The following is a 10,919-nucleotide window of genomic DNA, read 5'->3' on the forward strand; positions in this document are numbered from 1 at the left end:
AATCAACCATGTCTAATTTGCCTATGTAAAACCTATGCAAGGAGATAGATATAGATATATATATATATATATATATATATATATATATATAGATATATATATAGATATATATATAGATATATATATAGATATATATATAGATATATATATACACACATACATACATATATATATATATATACACACACACACATACATATATATATATATATATATATATACACACACACACACACACACACACACACACACACACACACAGTATATTAAAAATATTATATTTATGTCACGCGAGACTAAGGTTTTCCACTTGCATATGAAGAGCAAAACATTAATATATAGATTCATACTACCTTTCTGTCCTTTGTGTGGACTACTTGGCTCAGAACACACTTTCCTCTTCACAGTATTGATGGACTGAATATGATTAAATGACGAGTGACGGAGCAATCTCTGCTGCTTGCCGTTCTCAGATGTAGCATCTCTTTTCAAACCTGGTGATGTGATGGTTGAGACTTCCATCTTTTGGTCTGGAAAAGAAAATACAGTCATCTTATAAAATATCAAGGGCCTAAATCAGTGCAATTTGTCATAAATAAAAGTGATAATCTAAAAGACACCAGCACATAAAACAAAATTCTAAATACTAAATGAAAACGTTATTGGTACATAGCCAGTCTAAACTTAGTATACGTTATTTTAAGGAAATTAACTTACCGCTTTCATTCTTGAAATCAACAGGTCCGATCCACTTGAATGCAGGTTTTCGCCCACGTTCTTCAGTAACGTGGACCTTTTTTATGAGGCCAAGACTGGTCAGAACATTAGCGATGTCATAAAGACGTCGCACCTTGGCTGCATGAGGAAGAGATGAAGTTAGGTGGGTGATGGAGCATAAAAAAAACAAAACACCCATTGAGGAATACTGGAAAACAAAAAAGCAAACAAACAAAAAAAAACAAAAAACTGGCCATACACAAAACCCACAGACATCAGGCTTCCTCCCCTCATCATCAAACTAAACATGCATGTCCTGCTTGGCCAGGTGTCCACTAGATTTATATTATGGTAATGTTACAGGTTCTGAAATGTTCACCATCGGCTTTCTGCGTTAATTCTATCGCTACCACAGATATAACCAATTCCTATTCACACGGCTATTATGGCGGCATTTTATCTTCTCTACTAAATAAAAAAACTAATCGTCACATAACCATATGGTGAGAGTAGTTCAAATTAGGAAAAACATGGGAGGCATGGTGTCTGCATTGGGAACATCTTACAAGAATGTTGGTACATGAATGAATACTTACTTTTAAACTTGCTGTGATCAGAAAGATCTTGGCTCTCTTCAATCAGGATTTTGGCAGCTATCTCCAGAGTGATTATTTTGGTTGTGGACACCAGGAACAGCATCACAAATTTCTGGCTCATGATTCTCAACGATTTGTCCTTGCGGCTGCTTGCTGAAGCTAAGACAAGGCAATAGGTTGAATTTATATATTGCCAACAAAAAAAAGGGTTTTATTTTCACAAAAGCAAATCTATTGAAAAACACATGTCTTGGGAACCTCTATCATTTCATCCTTACCTGATGGGCAGTCCTGTTCTATTGATGAGGAAGGCTGGTTGATAATGGAATTGTCTTTTCTCTGCTCCATACCAAAGTCTTTATGCTGAAAGTAAGCAATCTGTGCACTGTATTTTTGTCTCTCTCCTTCCCACAGGAGGTTTTTTAAAGTTTCATTTAAGCTGTGCTGGCCATGCCAGCAATACTGATTCTTTGCCACACGGCTCACTAAATGTAGGGACTCCAGAACATTCACAATGTCGTAGATACGTCTACGCTCCACCCCTGTTTGACAAAATATAAAGTCTATGGTGAAATATTCTGAATTACACATACAGACAAGAAGATGATCTCTAAATGTCTACTTTACGTAAGACATCCATACACATTGGATTAATGTAGCCCAAACCTGCCAATAGCGACAGGTTCGGCAAACAGTCCGATGTATACGGAGGCCCTGGAAAACTTATTGTTGGGAGAGATGTTCTCCTAAAGCAACATGTTTGGAAAGAGCTCTTGTAGAGAACATAGGAGCGTTCGGCCAAATAAGCACTCCTGTGCCTGGGAGAGCCGGTCAAGATGGCCGTCAGCCAAACAATTGGTTGTACAATTATTTGGCCGACGGTCATCTGGTGTGTATGGTGGGCTTAATCCTTACCCAGACTCGAAGCAGCTTCATCCAAGGAAATGGTTGTTTTTTCAGCAGATAAAGGATAGCTAGGATATCGGGCTAAAAACTTTTGACATAGAAGACCCAAACTTTTTTGCTTTCTGCTTGGTCTCTTTTCCAAGTCATCCAGATCATCTACATTTTCAAACTGGAAAGAAAGAAGAAAAATAAAATCAACACCACTTAGTTTCGGTATTAGAAATCGGATTAAGCATTTATGTTGCACTGGGGTGAGGACTGCTGCTGGATATATATGATATTTCCGCACAGTATAAGGAATCCATATACCAGTGTAGTATGCCAAAAATGCACGGGAGTACGCTTCTACGAAGACAAGTTCTGAGCAGTGGCATATCTGGTACTGGTAAACAAGACCAGGCAAACTTTGCCATCACCATGAGAGCCAAAAGAGAAGTCAGTTTGCATATAAGAAAGTGTCACCATAGACACATGCCTTGGAATAGAAAGCAGGACTTTGCTGGTATCTAGGTACATTTTTTCAGCAAGTGCTACAGCCAGACAACAGAGCCACCTGCCAAAATCCCCAGTGCTGCTGTAACCAAGAAGAGTGCCATCATACATCCACTACTTAAAAAACCATCCCTCGACCAAAACTGTGCCGCTAACTATAAACCTGTCTCTAATCTTCCCTTCATCTCTAAACTCCTGGAACGCCTGGTCCACTCCCATCTTATCCGCTATCTCTTTGATAACTCTCTTCTCGACCCTCTCCAACCCAGTTTCCGCTCTTTACACTCTACTGAAACTGCCCTCATTAAAGTCTCTAATGATCTACTAACAGCTAAATCAAATGGTCATTACTCCATGCTAATTCTCTTGGATCTCTCTGCAGCATTCGACACTGTGGATCATCAGCTCCTCCTCATTATGCTCCGTTCCATTGGCCTCAAGGACACCGTTCTCTCCTGGTTCTCCTCCCATCTCTCTGACCGCTCCTTTACTGTATCTTTTGCCGATTCTTCCTCCTCTCACCTTCCCCTTACTGTTGGGGTTCCTCAAGGATCGGTTCTAGGCCCCTTCCTCTTCTCCTTGTACACTGCCCCTATTGGTAATACAATCAGTAGATTTGGGTTCCAGTACCATCTCTATGCTGATGACACCCAATTATACGCTTCTTCTGACATCACGCCAGCCTTTCTAGAAAACACCGGCGATTGTCTAAAAGCTGTGTCTAACATCATGTCCTCACTATATCTGAAACTGTACCTGTCAAAGACTGAACTCCTTGTGTTTCCTCCCTCTACTAACGTACCTATACCCGACATTGCCATTTCTGTGTGTGGTTCCACTATTACTCCCCAGCAACATGCCCGCTGTCTTGGGGTCATACTTGACTCCGAGCTTTCCTTTGCCCCCCACATTCGATCACTGGCTCGCTCTTGTCATCTGCACCTCAAAAACATTTCTAGAATTCGACCTTTTCTTACTTTTGACTCTGCAAAAACTTACTGTTTCTCTTATTCATTCTCGTCTCGACTATTGTAACTCTCTTCTAATCGGTCTCCCTCTTACCAAACTCTCCCCTCTCCAATCTGTCTTGAATGCTGCAGCCAGGATCATATTCCTCACCAATCGTTACACCGATGCCTCTACCTTGTGCCAATTCGTTACACTGGCTACCCATCCACTCCAGAATTCAGTATAAACTTATTACCCTCACCCACAAAGCCCTCCATGGCTAAGCACCACCCTAGTTTCAGTATACCACCCTACCCACGCACTCCGTTCTGCTGATGACCTGAGGTTAGCATCCTCAATAATCAGAACCTCCCACTCCCGTCTCCAAGACTTTACACGTGCTGCACCAATTCTTTGGAATGCACTTCCCAGATCAATACGATTAGTAACCAATCCCCACAATTTTAAGCATGCCCTGAAAACGCATTTATTCAGACTGGCCTACCGCCTCAACACATAAAACTTTTGACTGTGCCACCCAGGGATAGACTAGGTTAACCATAACCAGGTTCCCCGCATCATGTTCCCACATGCTTTATGCATACAATAGCCTTCTGTGTCTGTACTGTTACACACTTAACATTATGGCTGGTCCATACAATCAGGGCAACTGTTACCACCCACCTTTCGTGTCTACCTCTTTCCTCATAGATTGTAAGCTTACGAGCAGGGCCCTCATTCCTCTTGGTATTTGTTAGAATATATGTGATTATTGTTATGCTGTAATGTCTATTGTCTGTACAAGTCCCCTCTGAAATGTAAAGTGCTGCGGAATATGTCGGCGCTATAGAAATAAAATTTATTATTATTAACTGACTCCTCTTCTATTATTGGCAACTACAGTTAAATGCCATTGCTCCTGTATTCGAGGCACTGTGGTAAGGGGACATTTTAGCTTTTCTCCCGGCCCCTAAGCTATACATGAATGTGAAGTGGTACATACAGTATAACGTAGGGAAATTCTAATGGAGGTTCTCTGTAACCACCAGCCAGAATTGACTTGTCATGCAGGCTACTTCTCCCTCATACCTGTTGAGCATCAAGTCCGGATTCATCTTGCTCGTTTTCAATAGGCCGGAATAGCTCTTTCTTCTTCTCTCTGTCCCGGATTTCTGGGCTAGCAACGCTACTAAGCATCTTCAAGTTGGCAGTAGGGGTCCATGGATCAGCAGGAGGTCTGTCAACTTTTATGGGGGTAATTGGAATTCTTTCAGGGGTGAGGCCTTTTTGTTTTGATAAATCAATAGGTTCCCATTTTAATGGAACCTTTGGGCTTATCCTGAATCGATCACACATATTCTCCTTAAAAAAAAAAAAAAAAAAAGATAATTGTTGCACATTTTTACACATGAATGTGTTTTAGCTGTTGATTAGGTTATCCAAGACTTTTTTTTTACTATGGGCCTAAAAACTAACAAGCAGGTAGTGGCTAACTGCCTATTCTATCCGGCACAGAGAAGTCACCAACCACTCCTGCCAGCGATTCAACTGCTCAACGTTAAGTAGGAATTGTCCGCACAGCAGGCAGACAACAACTGTGTGTCCGTTTTTGTTTCCATGGCCCTAAAAGCTAAGTCCTGGATAAGCCCTTTAAGATCAGTTCTGTTCATAAGTTTGATGACTCATACAGGAGACATATTTAGCAATGATGAGTCAGATATAGCCTGTGCTAACATAAAGATCAGCTATTCCAGGAAAATAGGTCAATGGAAAGGCGTTGTCTGGGACAAATATTGATAGTCTTTCCACAGCATAGGTCATCAATATGAGATCGGTGAGTGTCCGACACCTAGTACCCCCACCGAACAGGCGATATTCTACTCTGGAAGTGACCGGCTCGAATCAATAAACAGAGTAAAGTACCACATTTGTTTACTGGCTAGAGCTGAGCAAGAAGATTCACAGGACCGTGGTGCGGTAGCCACATTAGTAGCTTGCTGTAGTATTGCGGTACTCGAAAGTGAGCAAAAACATTTGCAGAACACTGGTCTAGTGTCTATGTTGGTAGTCTGTGGCCGCTGTACCAGAGCGCTGTGAACCATCGAATACCCGCAGTATACCCTGTGCCGATTTTTATTATTAATCCCACGACAAATCTCCTGACATCGTGGGTGACATCAGATGTGCCAGGGTTGCTGGAGGTCCAAAGTCCACTGGTGGTCATGAACTAAAAGTTTCTGCGGGACCAGCGTTCTTGTGGCTGCTGCTGATTACTGCAATAATGGCAGGGACTAAAGTGAACCTGTCAGGGGATTCATGCTGCCCAACCACGAGCGGTATGAATCAGAGCCTCCTCAGTTATTGGAGACAATTAGATTCTACTTGATATATGTGAAAACCCCACCTGGGAGCGAGGTAGAACATCACAGGGGTATGTCTCCACCAGACACACAATGCCAGACAGGCTGGGAGAAGCCTCCAGGAACCTGCCTCTTGGACTAGTCACACTAGCCACGTCATGTCTGGCTGACGTGTTCAGGTAGGAGTTCTCAGAAAAGCTGCAGCATAAAACCTACACCAGCTGATTCACCAGCATGCGTTAGCTGCCAGGCTCTCTATGGACAACGTGCGGAGCTGTGGTGTTCTCCGTCCACCGGCTGCCAGAATGGTCATCATGTGAGTGCAGGGTGTTGGACCACCATCAATGTTAATCCCAGACGACCTCTTTAATACCTTATTTCTGGGTCATGTGGTTATCACTTTATGGCAGCCAGAAAATTAGTTACAGGCTCATATAGCTCCATTAGTTCCACAGCACTCAGACATTACTGCAGTGCCCGGGGAGAACATACAAACTCCTTCCAGATGCTGCACGCCTACAGTGATAACCATGACTGATCCAGAACAACCCCTTTTTCCAAAACTGATATTATAGGGTTTTGTTGGGGGGACAGGACACCACACAGAATTTATAGAAAAAAGACAGTATTAGATCTGCTGGAAACGGCAAGTGTTACCCCAGCCCTAGGATGTAGCAGGAATGAGAAATATTTACTACAGCAGATGGGCCTAGGAGGAGCGCACAGGTGGCACTCAGTGAGCCCCTACCTTCTGGGCATCCTTCTCACTCTTCTTGGCGCTGATCAGGTCCTTCAGGGACAGGCAGGCTGCTGTTGCCTCCATCTGTAGGAATGAAGCAGACGTGGCACATTGGTGGCAGCCCCACTCATCAGCAGAGCCGGCCAGCCAGCTGTGGGCGCCCGATCTTTGGGGCTGCTGGTAATTTTGGCGCTAAGGAAATGGCCAGATCCCGGGAAGGCGAGTTCAGCGAGTGTAACCTGACACCCCGGGGAGCCAAACAGGGTTAACCCCCTCCGTGCCGCGCTCAGGGAAGCGCCTGCTGTCCCGCGACTGGAGGGAAAACCGAGGCCAGCGCGGAAGCGGTTAACAGGACTCAGCAACAAGTGCGAAGACCCCGCTCCTAGGTGTTGGCCCATAAGGCGCACAGCTGGGGGAGGCCGGTGAGTGACTTACCTGCGCCGCTTCCTATCACACAGGATACGGAGTGGAAAGCACGGAAGCCACTGGCACCCGCGATCTACTGCAGTGACATCGCCCGCCGCTCGCGTCCACCGGCACTGCGCGCACTCACTGGGTATGCAACGCTCTCACTTCGCTATACATCCCGCTGCAACTTCTATTCTGGCGCCGCGAGTCGTGACATTTCCAATCGGCCAATCAGCGGCGCCCATCGTCACGTGTGACCAAGTAGCGCCCAGCTGTGGCCCCGCCCACATCCCCTCCTCCGGCTGCTCTGCGAAGTAAAGTTTAGCGCGCTGTGCTGTCCCGCTCCCGCCTTCCGTCACCCGGGAGCGGGCGCAGTGCTGGACGGACGCGCCGCCGGTGCTTTGTTATTCATTGTTGGAGGGGGGATGTTTACTGAGAGACCCCGCCAAAGTGGCCTCCTAATTCCATGCCTGGCTAGTCCTGCAGGCCAGTGGTGTGTGAGGGACTGCAGCGCTGGCTCCCAGGCCGCTAGAGCTGGCTATTGGCAAAGCATGGGCTGAAAGCGGCCTCTCACTTCTACCATTAGGGCTTGTTCACATGTACTTGGTTTTTCCTCTGGTTTTCCACTTGGAAAAGTGCTGCAATTTACAGTCAGCAAAATAAATGAGATTTCTGAAACCTGCTTAACATGGTGCTTTTTTTTTAAAAAACTACTGCTTCGTGTCATTTTTATTTATTTTTAACCATTCGGTTGAATGCGAACAACATGCGTATTACAGGCCACTTTTTTTCCTGCCAACACTGATTTTCAAGTGATTAAAGGGGGAAAAAAACCGCTGCAAAGAAGCTGGGTGTCCATTACATTAGCCAGTCCTGCTTGGCCCGGTTCAGATTTGTCATGTGACGTATGGTAAGGTTTTGATATTAGAGGATAGGACAGTCCTGAATAAGGTCACCGTCATGTGGTGCAATGGCTTCTAAGCTTTTTTTTTCAAAATTGTATTAAAAGAGGGAAGTACTTCTGGCCGCTGTCCCCGATCCGGCTGATCAGGGGGGTTCCGAGTGCTGGACCCCAATCAGACACTGAGGCTCCATCCTAAGAATAGTTCATCTATGTCAAAGTAGTGGGCAACGTCTTTAAATATTGTGTATGATTTTCATGCGCTAGTATGTACTGCAGGGTATTTGCTCTTTTTTTTTAATCTTAGGATTTGTCTGTGTTAGATGGTCTGCTTATGGACCACCATGTCCAGAACCATCACGAGTCTAGTCACCTGACCTCAATATGCCTATGCCAGTGTTTTCTTTTTTTTGCATGTTTTTTTTTTGTGAGGGGAAAAAAAGGCAGGGAATAAAATGCCAGTCAAGTAAATGAGAATGGTAAAGTCTCATTGACACATTGCTTTTTTACTTCCCCAATACATAAATTGACCTGCAGTGCTCATCTAAGTCTGCAGCATGTCAATTGCTACTTCCATTTTGTGGCTTTGTTTTTCTTTTCCCCTCAAACTTCACTTGAGCTCATTTATCCCCATCAAAAGAACGCATGCACAAATGTTGTAATTTCTTGTGCATATATGATTGTGCATCTGATTTATGGATACATTTCTATTCTATAGGATGGAAAACTGTAAATGATTAGTAGCTGATCAGTGAAAAACAGATGGCATACTGACTGCACACAGATGACCAGTGAGAAGAAATGTGAGAATGGGACAGACTAAGGCTGGGTTCACATTGCGTTATGGCCCTGTGTTTAACGCATCAGTTACATAGTGGCGTTAACGTGCCCATTGGCTGCCATTATAGTAACGCATGCCAAATTACATTTATCTATGGTGTTAGTAATGGGACTGTCTACTAGACACCTCCATTACTAACCCCTAGGCTTGATGTCAGCATAAAACAGCTGACATCAACTCCACAACTATTACCCCACTTGCAACCGCACCAGAGCAGCTGGGAAGAGAGGAGGCCCAAGCTTCAGAATTGGTGAATCTAATGCATGCACAGGTTCTGAGGCTGCGGAGGGCTGATGTTACTAGTCTTGGTCCTTTCCTAGATTTTTAATATCAGCCTGCAGTTGTATGTTTTGCCTTTGCTGGTTAGTAAATTTAAGGAGTACCCCATGTCTTTTTTTTTTTTTTTGGTCCATGCCACACTCCCCTTATAATAACCAGTAAAGGCTAAGCAAACATCGGTGAGTTTATATTAATAGCCTGGGAATGGGAACCTTTATGGCTATGAACCCTTTCCCAGAATATTCACATCAGTCCCCAGCTAGTAAGGAAAATGAAGGGGACCCAACGCAGTTTTTTTTTTTTTAAATATATATTTAACCCCTTTCTGCCATGAGACGTACTATCCCGTTCATGTGCCCTGGGACTTAATTCCCAGGGACGGGATAATACGTCATAGCGATCAGCGGCGCTCACGTGGTGAGCGCCGCTGATCGCGGCCGGGTGTCAGCTGATTATCACAGCTGACACTCAGCACAATGTGTCAGGGGCGGTCACGGACCGCCCCCGACACGTTAACCCCTTGTACACCGCAATCAAACACGATCGCGGTGTACCGGGGGTTAAAGGGAAGCATCGGCAGTGCAATGTGCAGCGCTGCTGCGGGGGGCTCTTTCCCTACAGGCCCCCGGATCCAAGATGGCGACGGGGACCTTCGGGGGCCTGTGGGGAGCTGACTTCCTCACTGCCTGCAAAGCGCAGGCATGAGGAAGTCTGCAGCAGTGCCTGTGACAGATCGCTGATCAGTCACAGTGATCTGTGATGTGACAGATAACACAGGTCAACGAAAAAAAATTTTTTTTCTGGTGTCCAAAATATTTTAATGAATTTGGGGTATTTTTGGGGTGCTGATTCTGAATATGTCATCAGTTTTGCCAGATTGGCTCAAGTTTTTGAGATTTTTGGTATCTTATTTATAGCACTTGTTGGTAAATGCGACGCATCATCTCATTAATTTCTTTGGATTAGTACTTGAACTGAGCAGTTCTCAATATAGTTTTGTGTTAATTAGTGTTCTAAAAGTTTGTTCATAGCTTGATTTTTGCACTAACTTTATGTTGTTGTCTGTTTTCCAGTGAAAAGCATGAACTCATCATGAAGAAGTTGTCTTAACGATCCAGACTCATTCTGTTACATTTGTGGTGAATATACACTGCCAAAACATAGAAGAAACATAACACACTTCGTAAAAAAAGTGTATTTTGCCTATTTTGGGGTTATGCTTGGGGACCAAGACAAGTTTTGGGCACCACACATAGTGTGCAAAGCATGTATCGAATTATTACGAAAATGGAGCAAAGGACAAAGAAAAAGCTTCAAATTTGGTGTTCCAATGGTGTGGAGAGAGCCAAAAAATCATCATGATGACTGTTATTTATGGTAAACACAGGTACAGGCACATCTTCACAATGAGGGACAGGCCTTCTTGCAGATTCCATGTTACTCCCATTTTCGTTTCTTATGCTTATTGAATCCTTGCACTTGCACTGCACAGAAATAACAGTCATCATGATGATTTTTTGGCTCTCTCCACACCATTGGAACACCAAATTTGAAGCTTTTTCTTTGTCCTTTGCTCCATTTTCGTAATAATTCGATACATGCTTTGCACACTATGTGTGGTGCCCAAAACTTGTCTTGGTCCCCAAGCATAACCCCAAAATAGGCAAAATACACTTTTTTTACGAAGTGTGTTATGTTTCTTCTATGTTTTGGCAGTGTATATTCACCACAA

At 44.0% G+C, this 10,919-nt stretch overlaps 1 protein-coding gene across 1 annotated transcript; it reads right to left on the reverse strand.

Moving 5' to 3' along the window:
- Positions 1 to 350: 350 nt before the first annotated feature.
- LOC141046855 (transcription factor E2F7-like) lies at positions 351 to 7,862 on the reverse strand (the record flags this gene model as incomplete). Its single annotated transcript, XM_073541529.1, has 8 exons — positions 7,194 to 7,862; positions 6,768 to 6,842; positions 4,749 to 5,021; positions 2,229 to 2,388; positions 1,592 to 1,855; positions 1,314 to 1,472; positions 718 to 855; positions 351 to 530 (listed from the first exon to the last, which is right to left on the reverse strand). Coding segments are annotated over exons 2-8 (1,249 nt in total), but the record flags the coding sequence as incomplete, so codon positions are not given.
- Positions 7,863 to 10,919: the final 3,057 nt, after the last annotated feature.

This window comes from Dendrobates tinctorius, unplaced genomic scaffold (genome assembly GCF_039654945.1).
Source record: "Dendrobates tinctorius isolate UK_male_01 unplaced genomic scaffold, ASM3965494v1 ptg000122l, whole genome shotgun sequence".
In the NCBI taxonomy this organism is placed as follows: domain Eukaryota; kingdom Metazoa; phylum Chordata; class Amphibia; order Anura; family Dendrobatidae; genus Dendrobates; species Dendrobates tinctorius.